A 19,214-nucleotide genomic window follows, 5' to 3' on the forward strand; every position below is an offset into this window, starting at 1 on the left:
GGGGAGTAGGAGGGTCAACCCCCACTTCTTACCCACAAGCCACTTCAAACAGCCCCACAGGCCAGAGGCCTGGGGCCCATCTTGCTGCTAGGGCTAAGCAGGGAGGGGAGGCTGGGGGGAGGTATGGACTCCTGTGCCCCCTGTTGGGGCAGCTGGGTGGGCAGCCCCTCGAGGAGAGACCCCTCCACCCCATTTGAAAAGGAGGAGGGGGCGGCGGAGCAATAAGGTACAGACAGGCCCTGGGCAGTGAGGTGCGCTAACATTCCCCTTTAATAACCCGACACGCTAGAGTACAGTGGCTTCATGGCCCCGGGGCTGGCAGGAGGCCCCAGCATGGCAAAGAACCAGTTCATTGGAGGGTGAGGCCTGGGGCAGAAGGGGGCAGGGTTCAATCAACCCAGGCCCCGCCTCCAGCCCGGTCCCATTGAATAATCAGCCTTCGCTTTGCTGTAAGTGGGGCGCTTTGTTTTTAAAAACCAGACACAAGAGGGATGTAAAAGGGGAGGGCGGGCCCAGCCCTCCCACGGCAGGACTGCATGCACGCCCGGCCTACCCTACACCCCTGCTGCAGCCCCCCGCCTAATAAATAGATGCGCTCTGCGAAGCCAGGGGGAGGAGCCAGTGCGCTCACGCTGGGCCACGGCTAGAGGGCGCTCTGCTCGGGGCCTGAGCATACTGGGAAACCAGCAGGAGAGCGACCAATAGGGAAGAGGGGGCTGTATGGGTGGGGCAGGGGATACAAATGTAAGCCCTGCCCCATCCCTCAGCAGCCACCTCCCCTCCAGCCAGGGGGCAGGAGTGGGGGGAAGGCTGCCAGGGGCAGAGGCCGTGAGCAGCGAGGGGGGCCCTGCCAGTGCCAGGCTCCCATGCCCCCCGGTGGCTGAAGGCAGCAGTGTTGGCAGAGTCCCTCGTGGGAGGGGTGGGGGCGGCTGGTCAGTTCTATTTGAGGCAACGCTCGAAGTAGGTGGAGCCGATGTAGCCGCCCCGCATGGAGCGCTGCACGTTCTGCTCAAACAGGCGTCTGTTGTTCTGAAGGACCTCGGCAGCCTCTTTGTTCAGGGGGTCCTCGGGGTTTGGCTCCTGCAGGCGGGGAGTAGACAGAGTTAGAGGCTGGCCATGTCCCTGATCACCCCCTCCCAAGTCAGGGCTGCATCCCCCTGCCACGCGCCACCCCTACCGTCCTTCCCCGCGTCCAGCTGCAAAACAATCCTTAGTCCCACTTCCGAGGGCCCATTGCTGCGTCCCCCACCTCCAGTCACTTTAACCAAAGGAGACTCTGTGACCTACTGGACAGAGCACTGAACAGGACACCTAGGTTCTATTCCTGGTTTGCCACCGTCACGGTCAGTGCCTCAGTTTCCCCACCTGTAAAATGGGGGTGGATACTGACCTCCTTTGTCAAGTTCTAGATCAGAGCTAGTGTAGCAACAGAAAGTTGTATCACCAACTACCCCGCTATAGTTAACGCAGTACATCACATAAGCGGATGCCATTATAGTGGTATAAGGCACCTTTATACGGGTATGACTGCAGCCAGGCTAAGGTCGTACCACTGTAAGTGCGTGGGTAACATGTCACTCCTCTAACCAACGGAGTTACAGTGGTACAATCTCTGCATGTAGCCCAGGCCACAGTCAGCTTGTTTGAAATCCCTGCAGCATTACCTCTAATTATGATGTAAGAGACCGTTCAAGGTGAAGTGGGCACTTAACACATCTCTGCAGACGTAGGACAAAGGAGGGTTAGCACGTCATAGGTTGCTGTAATAAGCCATAAATCCAGCATCTTTATTGACTTTCAGTGTATAATAAAGACACTCCTACGGTACACCCCCGGTTGTCACCTACCACTCCAGGGCCCGTACGGGATATCAGGTAACAATTACAACCCATACTGGATGGGGATCATATCCAGAAAGTAATTTTTCCCGAACCCCCTCCCCTGGGCTTCAAACAGCCCCCCACATCCCCACATTCATCAGAAGCAGGCTCCCCACCAACTCAAAGCAGCACCAGACCCTCTCAGAACAACTGATGCAAAACCTGCAGCTATATCTTCACTGCTAGGAGGATAAATACCCCACACGCGCACACGCCTGTCAAGATCCATGGGTTGTACACACGCTTATTACATGTGATGTACCTCATCCAGTGCACTATATGCCCCAACAACAACTACATGAGCGAAACAGGACAATCACTACGATCTCACCCTTATCACCTCTGGTGAAACACTTTTCACATAGCGATCACTCTGTATCTGCAAAAACAACAAGGAGTCCGGTGGCACCTTAAAGACTAACAGATTTATTTGGGCACAAGCTTTCGTGGGTAAAAAAATCTCACTTCTTCAGATCCAACTGAAACCCACGAAAGCTTATGCCCAAATAAATCTGTTAGTCTTTAAGGTGCCACCCGAGTCCTTGTTGTTTTTGTGGATACAGACTAACATGGCTACCCCCTGATACTTGACTCTGTATCTGGCCTCTCAGTTCTCGTCTTCTAAGGAAACCTCTGCAACACCTTCAAAAGATGAGCCTGGGAGCTTAAATTCATAACTCTGCTAGACATGAAAAATCATGGACTCAAAGACACTGGATTTATGGCTCATTATAACAATCTGTTACCCACTAACCCCCTTTTTTTGTCCTATAACTAATATAGTCTACTTCACTATGAATGGGTCCCTTGTTAATTCCTTATGCTAAACAATCTGTTCCACCTTGTATTGAGCTGTTACACCTGAGAACCTTTCCCAGACCCAAAGAAGAGCTCTGTGTACGCTCGCAAGTTTGTCTCTCTCACCAACAGAAGTGGGTGCAAAAAAACAATGGTTCTCAACAAGGGGTACATGCACCCCTGGAGGTACACAGAGATCTTCTGAGGGTACATCAACTCATCGAGATATTTGCCTAGTTTTACAACACGCTACATAAAAAGCACTAGCAAAGTCAGTACAAACTAAAATTTCATACAATGACTTGTTTATACTTCTCTATATACTATACACTGAAATGTAAGTACAACATTTATATTCCAATTGATTTATTTTACTATGTGGTAAAAATGAAAACAAAGCAATTTGTCAGTACTACACCTCTACCCCAATATAACGTGACCCGATATAACACGAATTCGGATATAAAGCGGTAAAGCAGCACTCCGGGGGGGGGGGGGGGGGGGGAGGAGGAGAGAGAGAGAGGCTGTGCACTCCGGCAGATCAAAGCAAGTTCAATAAAACGCGGTTTCACCTATAACGCGGTAAGATTTTTTGGCTCCCGAAGACAGCGTTATATTGGGGTCGAGGTGTATTGGCTGTGATACTTATATTTTTAGGTCTGATTTTGTAAGCAAGTCGTTTTTAAGTGATGTGAAACTTGGGGTACTTAAGACAAATCAGACTGCTGAAAGGGGTACAGTAGTCTGGAAAGGTTGAGAGCCACTGCAATAAAAGATATCACCTCACCTGCCTTGTCTCTCTGATACCCCGGACCAACACAGCTACCACAACATGGCAAACAACCCATAGTTATGTCAAATATTCAAAATCCATTTAACTCCAATGACTGATGACCATTTTGGAGAAACGACAGCACTGTTAAAACATCAGCACCCCCACAGAAGAAACATCCCAAGATCTTCCCATAGACCCTCCAGGTACACAAGGAAGGACCAGATCTGACATTCACAACCTTTTTAAGGTGGAAAAAAACATGGAGAAAGTCTCAAAAATTCACTGTAAATGCGTGTGAGGGGACAAGCCCCATTTCTGGTTTTTAAACCCCTTTGCAGGTCACTTTGAAAGGGGAAGGTTCTCCTAGCCCAGAATCAGGCTCCAAACAGCGGCTGAGGCAGAGGGAGTGCTGGGTGTGACCCATTGTGGTGCAGATTCAGAAACAAGACCAAGCTCAGGGAAGGCTGGAGGCTGTTCCCATGCACCCCCTCCCCAAAACCATCACACTGTGAAAAGACTAGATTCCAGCGCACACCCTAAAAGGTTCTAATCTAGCAGGGAAAAGCAGAACAAGGAGGTTTGGAAGCTGAGGCCAGACAAATTCCAATTAGAAATAAGACACAAAACTTTAACAGTGTGAAGGTCATTAACCACTGGAACCAACTACCAAGGGAAGCGATGGATTCTCTATCTCCCGATGGCTTCAAATGCAGACCAGATCCCTTTCCTGGGAGATGCTTTAGCCAAACTCAAGTTATTGGGCTCAGTGCAGCAGTGAGAGGATGGAATTTAGCAGCCCGGCAGGATCACATTGTAATTGGCAAACGTCAGTAAACGTCACTTTCACCACGCATCCACCAACCAATGAAAAACATTTCCATTGATCATCAAAAATTACAGAGGCAAAGAAAGAAATGTTGCTTCAGAACTCATTGGAGTTTGATTTAAGGCTATTTACTTTGTATCATTTGACATATGTGGACAACTGGGTTTTCACAGTGATAAAACTAACTTTGAATCTCAGCGTCTAAGGTCACTACATAATTGTCCGGCCCTCCCCCAATCATTTTTCTACACGTGTGAAAATTTTAAACAATAGAAATGGGGGAGAAATGCTTAAACCCCGTCATTTTGGAAATGTGTAAACATTTAAATGGATAAAAATTGAAAAAAATGCATAAAACAAACAAACAATATGATCCATCACAATTACAAAAAACCAACAATTGAGGTCTGCCAAACCTCGCTGTACGGGAGGTCAGACCAGAAGATCTAATGGTCTCTTCCTGGTCTTAAACTCAAGGAGAAGCGTCGGTTTCTTTTTAAGGAAGTTAGAGGGTGTCTTTACAAGCTAGCATGTCACGGGACAGCAGCTTCACTTTTATCCTAGCACCCGTGCGGAATGCACGCGACAGGGCAGAGCTCAGACCTAATCCCCTTGCACTCTGCAGGGCCTTGGAAATCGTGCCATTACTGTCGATTCAAGAGGCAGGATGGCCCAATGGTTAGAGCACTTGGGAGTTGCCTCTTCTCTTCCCTGCACTGTCACTGCCCCTGTGTGACCAGCCACCTCCATGCCTCACTGCCTCATCTGTACAATGGGTATAACGGCCCGGCCCTGCCCCACAAGGCCATGTGAGGATAAATCCACAGAAGATTGTGAGGCGCCCAACTATCACAGTGATTGGGGGACCTCAGAGAGAGGGGGGATAGACGGGAAAGTTTGTACTGATTTCCACCTGCAGGATGTATTTTAACGTTACATTGAACTCCACTGATTCTGCCCCTGGGTATTTTGATCGACCGTAGAACTGCCTCAAGAAAGAGACAGAGGAGGGATTGTGGGGAGAAGCACATTTGCTGAACGCCTCTGCTCAAGAGAACGGCAGCGAAATAGTTCACGATGCTACCATTTAAAGCTGCCCGTCATTAGGGTTCAGGGTTAACAGTCCACCGAGCTCACCCATTTCAGGCTGCTGGCAGATGCTGCTCAACCGGTTGCCCTTTTCCCCTTTTGGGCGGCTCTCTGCACCCATCATGTTGACCAGAGTCTTTAGGGGAAGCCCTGGGACCCCCCAAAGGCTCCACCAATTGTGTCAGAGTCAGTCCAAGGCACCAGGGACGCAGCAGCTGAGCCAAAGGAGAGACCCCGCATCCCAATGGTGCATGATGGGCTCTTGGCAGGCTGCCCCAGGCCGGGCAGCAGCTCCGCCCCCCCAAGCCGGGCAGCAGCTCCACCCCCCAAGGGCACAGCAACCAGCCATGCCCATGGGACGAGCCGCAGGGCGCCCAGCCTGTGCCAGGGCGAGGGAGCCCCGGGCAGGGCCGAGCAGAGACCCAGGGACCTGCAGAGATGGAAACACACAGGAGAGCCGGCCCCGGGGCGAGCATGGCACTGCAGGCAGCTCAGCACACAGCTACGACAACCCCCCAGCCCTTGCACAGAGTAACCTGCCAATGCTTCCCTCGGTTCTGAGGGGACTGCCCCCCCCCCCCCCCGCCAGACTGTGCCACAGCCTCCCCAGAGACCCTAGGAAGAAATCACCCCACCCCACCGCTCCCCCAAACTGCAAGGGAACAAGGAGATCGGCACCCCATGACCAGCCCCCAAACACACATGGCAGGAAGCAACCACGCCCCCTCCTAGCCCTGCTGAAACGCCAGGGCTACCTCCACCCCGAACAGTGCAGGGGACACCGCGTCCCTCCCACCTCCTGCCCCATAGCCCCCCCCGACATGTCCCCCCTCCCCTCCACCTGCCTCCCATCCCCCCCAACGGTGCAGGTGAACCCCCTCCTCCCCCATACTCACCAAGAAGAGGTACTGCAGACCATAAATTATAGAGTTTATTGTTAGTACAGGTTTCCAGTCCTCTCTGCGGGGCAGAAAAGAGTTGTGAGTGAGGACCCTGCGGCCAAGCCCACGAGAGGAGCGACACCACACTGGGTGGCAGGTGATCATCCCAGGTTCTGACTGGGGAGGAGAGCCAGACAGGAGACATGGGGGGGCAGGGAGAGGAGGTTTTGGGGTGGGGATCACATCAGAATCTGACTAGGGGGATGGGGATCATGGAGATGATGGGAGGAGGGGTTGCCCCAAGACCTGTATGTAAGGAGAAGGGCAGTGCTGCTGGAGGGGAATCCCCCATATCCCTCCCCCCAGGCTCCATGGGGGTGGGCCACAGGGGATTCCCCGTGATGCTGCATGACTGAAGATGACCATTTGTAGCAGTTGCTACCACTGTTATACAATTGCAACAAATCTTATACAAAGTCTATCATGTGAGGTGTCAATGGAAAAGTCAAATACAATTATCCTGGTTAAATCCATGGATCACCACGGCATCTGAAGGTGTGAGATTGGCTAGGTATCTGTATCTCACACGCGTTTGTCCTTGGGGTAATCCCCACAAGGTAGTTAACATTCAGTCTCTCCAGCCCATTGTGAATGGACTACTCAGAAGAATCAACTCTCTTCCGGAGGACACCTCAGAGTGCAAGGAGCCAGTGGCCACCCCTGTGATTCAGTAAAACATGTAAGAGCATGTGATGTGGACATGTGACCTCAGACTCCATCTTTGTCCATTCACACAGGCTGTAGGCTTTGTTTGGGACAGTAACTTTCCATACACATGGCAGAGGATATAAAAGGCACCTGAGACATCTCCAGTTTGTCTCTTCGGGGAGGGGTTGGATAAGGGACAGGAAGTCCCAGGGGGCAGAGGTTCGGGGGGGAGGAGATCAGGGGATGGGGAACAGGGGGGTTGGATAGGCATGGGAGTCCCAGGGGGCTTGTCTGGGGGCGGGGGTGTGAATAGGGGGCGGGGCAGTCAGGGGACAGGAAGCAAGCGGGGTTGGATAGGGGGTGGGGTTCCAGGGGGGCTCCCGGGAGGGGGCGGTCAGGGGACAAGGAGCAGCGGGGGTTGGATGGGTCAGGAGTTCTGATGGGGGCAGTCATGCGGCGGGAAGTGGGAGGGGGCGGAGGCCAGGCTGTTTGGGGAGGCACAGCCTTCCCTACCCAGCCCTCCATACAGTTTCGCAACCCGATGTGGCCCTCGGGCCAAAAAGTTTGCCCACCCCTGCTCTAAGAGGAGCATTTTGAACAATGGACTGAGGACCGTCCAATCTTTTGGAAGTTACCAGAGAGACTTTATTCCAACATTTATTCCACCAGCCGTCTATTCCATCACTGCTACAAGCCTGATGTAAGGACTTTGCAATCATTTGTATGTATATGATCTTTTAACCATTTATAACTATTCTTTTTATTAATAAATTCTTAGTTAGTTTACTAAGGATTGGCTGACAGAGTGATATCCGGGTAAGATCTGAGATACATTTTAACCTGGTGGTAAGCATCTTATCCTTTGGGATTGGTGGAACCTCACAAGGGGTGAATTGGGTTTTCAGTAACCTCTCACTATATTAGACCAGTTTGTTGGGACGGGAACCAATGGCTGGAACGCCTATAAGAGGGCTGTGTTTGGCTTCTTATGAACCGGTGTGGTATTGCAGCTCATTTGCTACTGGTTTGGTGAATCTAACTGTAGTTAAAACCACCAGTTTTTGGCATGTGCCTGCCCTGTTTCTTGCAGTCTGCTCTGAGTGTGCATTCTCAGTGAGGTCCATTCAAGGCACCAGGTCACACCCCGTATCTCCCCCTCCCCCCTCGATCTGTGTAGGTGGGGCAGGGAAGGATCCTGGTGCTGGAGAGGGGCCACCCCCCTCCCCGATCTGCGTGGGTGGGGCAATCCCCCAGACCGGCCTGGGGGTAGCAGTGATAGAGTGGGGCGGCCGGGTGCGCTCCCTACCTGAGGATATTTAGGCAGACGTTGCCCTCTAGGTCTATGTTGGGGTGGTACACCATGGTCTCACACTTCACCTTGGGAGGGTCATGAGGGTAGCCTTGGCCTACCTGCAGGAAGACAGACAGGGACAGACAGATGGGAGAGTCATTCCCAAGGCCCCCCCCAGCAGAGCAGCTAGGCCCAGACTCCATGACCCCGCCGACTCACAGGAGCTCTGGAATCCCCCCCACCCGTAGTGCTGCTCCCTCCGCAGCAGGAAGGCACAAGCGGCCCGGACTCCTGGGTCCTCTTGCCAGCTCTGGGGGACTGTGGGCGTGTCCCCAGCTTCCTGAGCAGATACAGCACCTTCCTCCCTCCCAGGAGAGGGGACACCAGATTTGTGGGGTCGACACTCCCTCCTCGGCTCAGACACAGCGCAAGGAGAGTCCAACACGGGGAAGCCCCAAGAGCCCCCCGACCCCCCCCTTCCCGGCAAGGCTCCTGTGAAAATCAAGCTTCACCCCGGGGCAGGGAAGGGACTTACCTTAAAACTGAAGACAAACTTCCCCCCTTTATAGAAACCCTGAAAGAGAAAAGACCTTCAGCGAGGGAGGGATCCTCATGGGGGGCCCCCAGCACCCCAAGGGGCCTGGGCTCAGCTCCGCCCCATGGATCCAAGGGCAGGGGACCAGAGACGCAGCAGCTAGGGGCTCTGACCACACTCCCGCCACGTGCCATTCGGCTCAGCTCGCATTGTGGGGCCTGATCCAGGGTGGGGTTGAGGGGCACCGGCAGCGCTGTGGTGGGCGAGCTGGGATAGCAGGGGGGGATAGTCAGGATTGAGGGGCACCGGCAGGGCTGTGGTGGGCGAGCTGGGATAGCAGGGGGGGGATAGTCAGGGTTGAGGGGCACTGGCAGCGCTGTGGTGGGCGAGCTGGGATAGCAGGGGGGGGAATAGTCAGGATTGAGGGACACCGGCAGGGCTGTGGTGGGCGAGCTGGGATAGCAGGGGGGGGGATAGTCAGGATTGAGGGGCACCGGCAGGGCTGTGGTGGGCGAGCTGGGATAGCAGGGGGGGGGGATAGTCAGGATTGAGGGGCACCGGCAGGGCTGTGGTGGGCGAGCTGGGATAGCAGGGGGGGGATAGTCAGGATTGAGGGGCACTGGCAGGGCTGTGGTGGGCGAGCTGGGATAGCAGGGGGGGGACGGGGGACGCGCGGGGGAAATATTCAGGATTGAGGGGCGCCAGCAGCACTGTGGTGAATGAGCTGGGATAGCGGGGGGGGGGAGGATAGTCAGGATTATGTGGCACCGGCAGGGTTGCGGTGGGCGAGCTGGGATAGCGGGGGGGGATAGTCAGGATTGAGGGGCACCGGCAGGGCTGTGGTGGGCGAGCTGGGATAGCAGGGGGGGGATAGTCAGGATTGAGGGGCACCGGCAGGGCTGTGGTGGGCGAGCTGGGATAGCAGGGGGGGGATAGTCAGGATTGAGGGGCACTGGCAGCGCTGTGGTGGGTGAGCTGGGATAGCAGGGGGGGGGATAGTCAGGATTGAGGGGCACTGGCAGCGCTGTGGTGGGCGAGCTGGGATAGCAGGGGGGGATAGTCAGGATTGAGGGGCACCGGCAGCGCTGTGGTGGGCGAGCTGGGATAGCAGGGGGGGGGATAGTCAGGGTTGAGGGGCACCGGCAGGGCTGTGGTGGGCGAGCTGGGATAGCAGGGGGGGGGATAGTCAGGATTGAGGGGCACCGGCAGGGCTGTGGTGGGCGAGCTGGGATAGCAGGGGGGGGACGGGGGACGCGCGGGGGAAATATTCAGGATTGAGGGGCGCCAGCAGCACTGTGGTGAATGAGCTGGGATAGCGCGGGGGGGGGGGGGGGGGGATAGTCAGGATTATGTGGCACCGGCAGGGTTGCGGTGGGCGAGCTGGGATAGCGGGGGGGGATAGTCAGGATTGAGGGGCACCGGCAGGGCTGTGGTGGGCGAGCTGGGATAGCAGGGGGGGATAGTCAGGGTTGAGGGGCACCGGCAGGGCTGTGGTGGGCGAGCTGGGATAGCAGGGGGGGGATAGTCAGGATTGAGGGGCACCGGCAGGGCTGTGGTGGGCGAGCTGGGATAGCAGGGGGGGATAGTCAGGATTGAGGGGCACCGGCAGCGCTGTGGTGGGCGAGCTGGGATAGCAGGGGGGGGATAGTCAGGGTTGAGGGGCACCGGCAGGGCTGTGGTGGGCGAGCTGGGATAGCAGGGGGGGGATAGTCAGGGTTGAGGGGCACCGGCAGGGCTGTGGTGGGCGAGCTGGGATAGCAGGGGGGGGATAGTCAGGATTGAGGGGCACCGGCAGGGCTGTGGTGGGCGAGCTGGGATAGCAGGGGGGGGATAGTCAGGGTTGAGGGGCACCGGCAGGGCTGTGGTGGGCGAGCTGGGATAGCAGGGGGGGGATAGTCAGGGTTGAGGGGCACCGGCAGGGCTGTGGTGGGCGAGCTGGGATAGCAGGGGGGGGATAGTCAGGATTGAGGGGCACCGGCAGGGCTGTGGTGGGCGAGCTGGGATAGCAGGGGGGGGATAGTCAGGATTGAGGGGCACCGGCAGGGCTGTGGTGGGCGAGCTGGGATAGCAGGGGGGGGACGGGGGACGCGCGGGGGAAATATTCAGGATTGAGGGGCGCCAGCAGCACTGTGGTGAATGAGCTGGGATAGCGGGGGGGGGGGGGGGGGCGGGGATAGTCAGGATTATGGGGCACCGGCAGGGTTGCGGTGGGCGAGCTGGGATAGCGGGGGGGATAGTCGGGATCGAGGGGCACCAGCAGGGCTGGATCTGGGGCTGGGTCAGCAGGGGCATGTGCAGAGCCATGAATCTTTTGCAGCCCCTGCCCCCATCTCACTCCCCAGCGTACTGGCTCGGACTCCAGCACCGCATCACCTCATGCACACGGAGGTGCCTTCCAGCTGCATCCCCCCCTCCCCCCCCCCAGGCCTGCTGCAGCACCAGCTGGGCCCCCTGGGCCTGGGCCAGTGCCCGCCCAGCAGGGAGCAGCAACCGGAGTCTGGGCACAGGCTGAGCCCATCAGCTGAGCAGCAGCTGGGGCTTCCCCAGGAGCAGGAAGAGAAAGTCAAGTCCCGGCATGCAGGACTCCCTGCTCCCCACCCACATGCCGGACCCCCTCCCTGCCCGTCCCCCCTCACCTCGTCAGGGCAGATAACTAGCTTGAAGTTGAGGAGGTCGTCCTGGTCGGAGAAATCTATTTCGCATGTTTTCGGCAAATTCAGTTCGTTAATATCTGGGAGGCAGGAGGGAAGCAGGGAGAGACGGGTCAGTTCGGAGGATAACCCCAGATCCCTCCCCCCACGGAGGAGCCCCACGCCCACCGCACTCTCCATAGGGGACAGATCTCTGGATCAGAAAGGGGCATTGCAAAAGTGGGTGGGACAATCCTGACCTGGCCCCCGCCCACCCCGGGAGGGAGACAGACCTGGGAGCCTCCTACTAAGTCCTTTTCACTGGAGGTCCATGATACTCTGGCTGGGGTCAAGACACTGGCTCTCAGGGAGCAGATTGGGGGAAGTGCCATATTGAGAGCAGCCTCCAGGCACTCAGCCCTGCCCAGGCCCCACTCACACAACAGGACGAGCTAAGGCTGCGTCCCAGCTCAGCCTGGCACTGGGTCTCTGACTGCCCTCCCTCATGGGGCGAGGCCCAGCAGGATCAGGCCCATGGTGAAGGGCGCTGCAAAGAAACGTGCCAGGGAGGGGGCACACGTTCCTAACAGGACATCGGCTGAGCCTCACCGGGTATGTCCCTGGAGCACAGCCAGGATCCCCCATCAGCTCACGATGGGGCAGAGGGAGCCAAGGGCATTGACCTGCCCCCTCTGGAGCTCCAGACTGGGACACAAGTGGTGGGGATGGACCCTGGTATCTTTCTGGGCACAGCCAGAAGTGGGGAGAACCCAGGTTTCTGCCCTTTGCAGACACTTGCACAGCTGGCGCTGCCTGTAGGGATGTCTGATTTGTCTCATGGTGGGGTTTTCATCAGGGGCCCCCAGTGGGGTGCACACACACCCCGGAAACATGGGCTCCCATGGGTGGGGCTCCCACCCCCGCCAGGGAAACCCCAGGAGACACCCACACCCACACTGGGGGTTCCTCCTTCCTTGCTGGGGAACCCCAGGAGACCCCCCACACCCACTGGGGGCCCCCACCCCCACCGGGGAAACCCCATGAGACCCTCTGCACATATTTGTCTAAGGACCTCCACAAGAACATGCCCATATTGAGCCCTGCCGCACTGGCCATCCCCCTGCCTGTTCCCACCCCTCCACCGAATATTCCTCCCCCTGTTGCATTGAGGAGCCCCCCTCCCCCCCCGCAGCATGGGGGGGGGGGGGAGAGTCTTAGTATGTATGTCTTGGGGACACTCAGCGGTGAAGAGCGTGAGCCCCATTGGGGAAGACCTCCATGGGGGGTGGCTCTCAGAGAAAGTGGTGGAGGGGGGATTTTTCCCACCCATGTGCGAAATGAATTTTGTTATGTGCACCAATATGGGGGTGATGTGTGACACATCACCTTCATATCGGTGCACATAATGAAATTCATGTGGCGGGGGTGGGGCCGAGGGGTTCGGCATGTGGGAGGGGGCTCAGGGCTGGGGCAGAGGGTTGGGGGGTTTCCAGAGAGCTCTGGCTGGGGGTGTGGGCTCTGGGGGTGAGGGTTTGGGGTGCAGGAGGGTGCTATGGGGCTACAGCGGGCAGAGAGGGCTCCCCCCAGCTCTCTCCCCACAGCAGCATCTGGGCTGGTGGGGGCCCTCTCCCCACCGCAACAGCTCCAGGGCTGGGGCTGCAGGATAGGCGCCCCTCCCGCAACCCCCGCAGGTCCGGGCCAGGGCTGGGTTCGGGGAGGGGCGCTCCGACCACGACAAGTCCAGGCCGTGCCCGCCGGGTTTGGGCCGGGGTAGGGGCACCCCAGCCACAGCAGATCCGGGGGACCAGGCTAGGTTGGGGCCGGAGGAGGGGCGCCCCTCTCATGGCCAGTCCCCGGGGAAGATTCCCTGAGTGGCACTAAATAGGCTGCTGCACAGCCACGCAGCTTACAGGGAACTTAGGAGCAGAGCCCCAGTGAGGGTAGATGAGGAGGAAGCCCCTTTGGAGGAGGGATTCCCCCATTCCCCAGCAAGAGAATCATTGATGTGTGTATGTGGGCTCATGGGATTCTGTAATGGGCAGGAGAACGTGGGGGTCTGCTCAATATGTGAGCAGGGGATGCTGGCCCCCCCCAGCATAGGTGGTTTCACCCATGGGCGGGGGGGGGAGTAGCCACCTGACAGTGTAGGGGTAGGAAGGAGGGTGATCTTCCCCATTGAGCTCCCCGCATTGGGAGGCATCTATGGGGTCTGAGTGTGGGTGCCCCCCAATGAGTGGATGGGGTCTCTCCCCACCAATACAGGCTCTGGGTGGGGGCACAGAGTGGAGGGAGGAGGCTGGCCCCCCACTCCCAGCACCCACCTGAGCCAGGTGGTACCTTTTCGCTGATGTGGGGGGGGGGTCAGTGGATCGCCCCAAGGTTTGCACCAGCTGGTACGTTTCTGAGTGGGGTTTCCCTTGTGTCTGGGCGGGTCTCTCCCCTAGCAGCCCAACTAGGCGGTACCAGTCAGGGCTTCAGCTGGGTTACACCTTTCTGAGTTGAGGGGATCTGGGCCCATCCTAGTGGTACCAGTAGGTGGGTCTGAGCCGGATGGTGGCCAGGGAATCCGGACCAGGCCAGATGGTGCCAGTGGGTTGGGGCCAGACAATACTGGGACCGGGTGGTACCAGGTCCGGTGGATAGAGAATTTGGGCCGGGGAGAGGGAATAGTACCAATCATCTTGGGCCAGGCCAGACGGTACCAGGCCGGGTCTTGCCAGGGTCAGAGCATCCAGCTACTCCCAATGAGGGTCTGAACTGGGCCGTACCGAAGTGTGGGGGGGGGGGGGGCGGCTAGGCCGGGCAGTTCCCCACGAGGGTCTGGTCTGGGCGGTATCGGGATGGAGGTAGAGAGATCTGGGCCGGGCGGTACCGGGCGGGGCGGGGGGAAGGGGACCTGGGCCGAAGGGGGAGGGGAGGGGGCCTGGGCCGGGCGGTACCGGGCCGGGAGGAGGAGGGGCCGGGCGGTACTGGGGGGGGGGGAGGGGACCTGGGCCGGGCGGTACCGGGCCGGGAGGAGGAGGGGCCGGGCGGTACTGGGGGGGGGGGGGGGAGGGGACCTGGGCCGGGCGGTACCGGGCCGGGGGGGGAGGGGCCGGGCGGTACCGGGGGGGGAGGGGACCTGGGCCGGGCGGTACCTTTCTGGATGCGGAGCTGCGCGGCCGACGCCTTCTTGCTGCTGCCCTTGGTGCCTCCGGCCGATTCCTCCTCCTTCTTCTGCTGCTTCAGCGAGAACAGCTTGATCATCCTGCCGGCCGGGCCGGGAGCCGAGCCGAACCGAACCGGGCCGGGCGGGCCCGGGGGGCGGGGCTCGGCGCGGCCTGTGCGGGGTCCCGGCGCTGGGCCGGGTCGGTCGCTCGCTGCTGCCGGGCCCGGGGGGGAAGCGGAGCGGGGCCGCCCAGGCTGCTACCGCTGCGGGTGCGTCGGCAACGGCCGGCCCGCTCGGCTCCTTCCGGAAGGGCTTCGGCACTTTCCGGAAGCGCTTCGGCTGCTTCCGTCGCCAACGGATTGGACCTCGCTGCTTTCCGTCCCGGGTCTGAGCACCGCCCACTCCCAGCCTCGCCACTTTCCGCCACAGCATCGGCACTTTCCGCCAGACGCCCGGCATCATACGTCAGACGCTCGGCACCGCCCACCCAGGGCTCGGCACTTTCCGCCGCACGCTCGGCACATTCCGCCGGGCCCTCGCCTTCCCGGTGCGGAGAAGACGCTGCGTTCCAAAGGGCTGGGGGAGGGACTCGCGGGTCGGGTATGGTTCAGGGCGGAAGTCCGTAGGCCGCCATCTTTAGTGAGGGCAGAATGACTTCCGGTCCATGGGGTTTTTAGGGAGGCTGATGTGTCTGGCAGGGGAATTTGGAAGAACCCCGATCCCAAATGTGCCTCAGCCTGCTGGGAATCCAACCCCTGTTTTATGGGGGATGGGGTCCTCTGGTCATTGTACCACCAAGGCTGGGGTCAGAGGTCACCAAACTCACACCAATTGGCCGCCTGTGCCAGGCCCACCAAGCCATTACATGGCTGGAAGGCGCTTTGGCCATCAGGGGAAGGGGGCAGCCGTGGGGATGACACAGCTGGAAGGCACTGTGGCCGTCGGGGGAAGGGGGCGGCCGTGGGGTGACACAGCTGGAAGGCGCTGTGACCATCAGGGGAAGGGGGCAGCCGTGGGGACCACACAGCTGGAAGGCGCTGTGGCCGTCGGGGGAAGGGGGCGGCCGTGGGGAAGACACAGGTGGAAGGCGCTGTGGCCGTCGGGGGAAGGGGGCGGCCGTGGGGGTGACACAGCTGGAAGGCACTGTGGCCGTCGGGGGAAGGGGGCGGCCGTGGGGACGACACAGCTGGAAGGCGCTGTGACCATCAGGGGAAGGGGGCAGCCGTGGGGACCACACAGCTGGAAGGCGCTGTGGCCGTTGGGGGAAGGGGGCGGCCGTGGGGATGACACAGCTGGAAGGCGCTGTGACCATCAGGGGAAGGGGGCAGCCGTGGGGACCACACAGCTGGAAGGCGCTGTGGCCGTCAGGGGGATAGGGAGGGAAGGGGTCAGCAGTGGGGGTCGCACAGCCACATGGTGCCATGGCCGTTGGGGATGACAGGAGGGAAGTAGGTGGCCACGGGTATGACCCAGGAACTGCTCTGTGCCCACTGGCAGTTGCCCCACCCCTGAGGGACTGACAGTGGGAGCCCCAGCAGGTGCGGGGCACACAGGGACTTGGAGCTTCACCTCCACACAGTGCACTGGAGCTTGGGGCTTCAGCCCCACGAAGAACGGTGGGGTTGGGGCTTCAGCCCTGAGGGCACACAGGGGCTTCAGCCCCGACCCCAGCATGCCTGGCAGGGGCTGAAGCCCCAAGCCCCAGCACCTTCGGCATGCCTGGCGAGGCAGCTGGGGCTCCATTTATGAAGGGCTGGGGGCACACCTTCCCCCCAGTTATGAGTTAGTCCCAGGCACCAACTACCCCAAGCTTGTCAGCACGCAGCCAGTCACTCCTCTACCCGCACTAGACACCAACCTCTCCATCCTCAGGCGCTGCCCCGACTATAAGTTCCCGGCCTATAGGAGCTGCAGAGCCGGCACTGGGGGGGGGGGGCAGCGTGCGGAACCCCGCTGACTACCCCTGTGCCTAGGAGCCGGAGGGACATGCCAACCACTTCCAGGAGCTGCGCGGAGCCGGCCGTTGCGGCCAACTGGACTTTTAACAGCCCGGTCGCCGGTGCTGACCGGAGCTGCCAGGGACCCTTTTCGACCAGGCGTTCCGGTCGAAAATCGGACACCTGGCAACCCTAGCTGTTGTCTGTGGTCTCTCAGCCCGTTTCAGTAAAAAGGCCGGGTTTGATTCCTTGTTTGTGGGTGTAACCCAAAAGCTTTGCCTTTGGACTGCTGCTGCTGGGGGTTTGCCCAGGAGCAGAGTAAAACCAGGGGCTCGGTTTGAAACAAGCCCCCCAGCCCCCTGGCTGTGTAATGCTGGCAAGGGAGAGAGTTTACAAACCCCTTGAACCCTCCAGGCCTGTGAGGTGTTCTACAAAGAGCAGCAGGGATACCAGCGTTTGGGAGGACAGGCTGAGGGCAGGGCGGGAGGCGGACGGGGGTTTGAGGGGAGATGGGTTGAGGTTGGGGCAGGGGGATGGGGTGACAGGACGGGAGCCGGGGGGGACAACGACAGTGGTTGGAGGGAGAATGGGGTGGGGGGAGGGGCTCCACTCTCACAGAGTTGGGATCAGCAGATGGGGTGGGAAGGGTATTTGTTTTCCTGCCAAACCTCTAGCTGAGCTGGGGGTGGGGGAACGAGGGGCAGGTGCAGCTCCCCAGCACCACCCATGGCCATGGGGCAGATTCACCCTGAAATTCTCACAAGGGGGGGACCCAGGTGCTCCCCAACCCCTTAGAGCAGCTTCCATTGTGCTCCCTTCCCCCCCACCCCGCTGCCCTGCCCTGCCCCCCCCCCCAGGTCCTAACCCCTCAGCCTCAACCCCCCCGGCCCCCAATGTTCCCCCCATATTCTCCCACCCTCCGTATTCCCCTGCCCCCCACACTGCCCCCTTCCCCCAACCAAGGTGGCCACCATTTCCCAGAGGGCAGCCTGGCGCCAAGCCCACTGGGGCCACTAGGAGATGGTGGCCATCTTAACTGAGGGGGGGATGGGCATTTGAGGGGAAACAGGGCTGGGAGTCAGGCGATGTGAGGGGGGATGCGTTGGGGGGGGTGAGGCGGGATGGGCGGTGGTGGTGGGGAGGGTTTGAAGGGGTCCAGTCCAGCAGCCCTCTCCTTCCAGCCGATCACCCTATTTCACCTTCCCCAACTGCCCCGTCCTGGGCGGCGCGTGAACCCCCCCTTCAGGGAGGCTAGCCCCACCGGCCCCCCCTTCCGCCTGAGGCCCCTCCACCCTCCTCGCCCACTGGAGCCCGAGCTTCACTCCCCACCCCCGCACTGCAGCTGGAGGAGCACCAGCCCCCCACCCCAGCTGCCCTGACCCCTGGTCCGGCCCAAGCACCGGCCTGAGCCGAGCCCCCTCCGGCCTCAGGGGAGCAAGGGCAGAGCTTCAGGGCAGGACGGGGGCGGGGCCACAGCCTGGGTTAGGCCTATTATACCCTCCACCCCTGAGCCCCTCTCCCGTCCTTTGTTCCCCCACTGGCTGGTCAGGCCACCGGGGTCCTCTCTCCTCAGCCCTTTGTCCTCCCACTGGCCAAAACCGGCTGCCTGCCAACCTGGGGTGGGCCTCCCCAGTCACCAGGCCATTGTCCGGGGTCCCAGATCCTAGGCAAGCCCACACCTGGTCCTCTGCAACAACAAACCCTCTCCCACCACCTCCTTACACACACAGCACACAGGGGAAACTGAGGCACACACTGTAGTCATGCAAACCATTAAGAAAATCCCCCCACTTCATCACAGAGGATGACTTTGCTAGGCAGCGAATCTGCTGCTTGTCCCCCTCCTGCTCTGTGCAGCTGGAGGCAGCCTAGGGGGAAGGCTCCAGAGAGGTTGGGGAGCAATGGGGTCAGGGATTTAAGAAGGTCCATTGGGACCATCCAGCCAGGCAGCTGAAGTACCTTCAATGCTGCCCCTGGTGTTTCCCAGCAGTGTGTTACCCCCCACCCCCCACCGCTCTAACCACTAGACCGCACTCCCCTCCCCGGGCCAGGAATAGAGTCCCCTGATCCACAGCTTTCTACTGCCCTCTAGTCATTGAATGGAAGGCACTGGGTCGCGGCGGCTCTGGTCCGCACCGCCGACCAGGATGTTAAAAGTCCCGTCGGCGGTGCTGCCCAGCTAAGGCAGGTTAGTTCCTACCTGTTCTGACACCGCGCTGCGCCCCGGAAGCGGCCAGCAGCAGGTCCGGCTCCTAGGCGGGCGGGGCCACAGGGCTCCGCACGCTGCCCCCACCCTGAGCACCGGCTCCGCACTCCCATTGGCCGGGAACTAGCCAATGGAAGCTGGGGGGGCAGTGCATGCGGGTGAGAGCCGTGCGGAGCCGCTTGCGTGCCTCCGTCTAGGAACCGGACCTGCTGCTGGCCACTTCCGGGGCGCAGCGCGGTCCACGGTGCCAGGACAGGCAGGAAGCCTGCTTTAGCACCCCCGCTGCACCGCTGACCGGGAGCCACCCAAGGTAAGGCCATGCCCTAACCATGCGCCCCAATCCCCTGCCTCAGCCCTAAGTCCCCCCTCAGCCCCAGCCCACAGGCCCCCAAACCTGAAGCCCCTTCCTGCATCCCAAACCCCTCATCCCTGGTCCCACCCCAGAGCCTGCACCCCCAGCCCAGAGCCCTGACCCCCTCCCGCACTCCAAGCCCCTGCCCCAGCCCTAAG

At 59.8% G+C, this 19,214-nt stretch overlaps 1 protein-coding gene across 1 annotated transcript; it reads right to left on the reverse strand.

The window, feature by feature from the left end:
- Nucleotides 1-249: 249 nt before the first annotated feature.
- UBE2M (ubiquitin conjugating enzyme E2 M) lies at nucleotides 250-14,659 on the reverse strand. The gene is made up of 6 exons (XM_065420953.1): nucleotides 14,551-14,659; nucleotides 11,420-11,514; nucleotides 8,784-8,822; nucleotides 8,264-8,367; nucleotides 6,265-6,328; nucleotides 250-1,080 (listed from the first exon to the last, which is right to left on the reverse strand). The coding sequence occupies exons 1-6, from the start codon at nucleotides 14,657-14,659 to the stop codon at nucleotides 940-942; spliced, it is 552 nt and encodes a 183-aa protein (XP_065277025.1). The 3' UTR covers nucleotides 250-939.
- Nucleotides 14,660-19,214: the final 4,555 nt, after the last annotated feature.

This window comes from Emys orbicularis, chromosome 21 (genome assembly GCF_028017835.1).
Source record: "Emys orbicularis isolate rEmyOrb1 chromosome 21, rEmyOrb1.hap1, whole genome shotgun sequence".
NCBI lineage: Eukaryota > Metazoa > Chordata > Testudines > Emydidae > Emys > Emys orbicularis.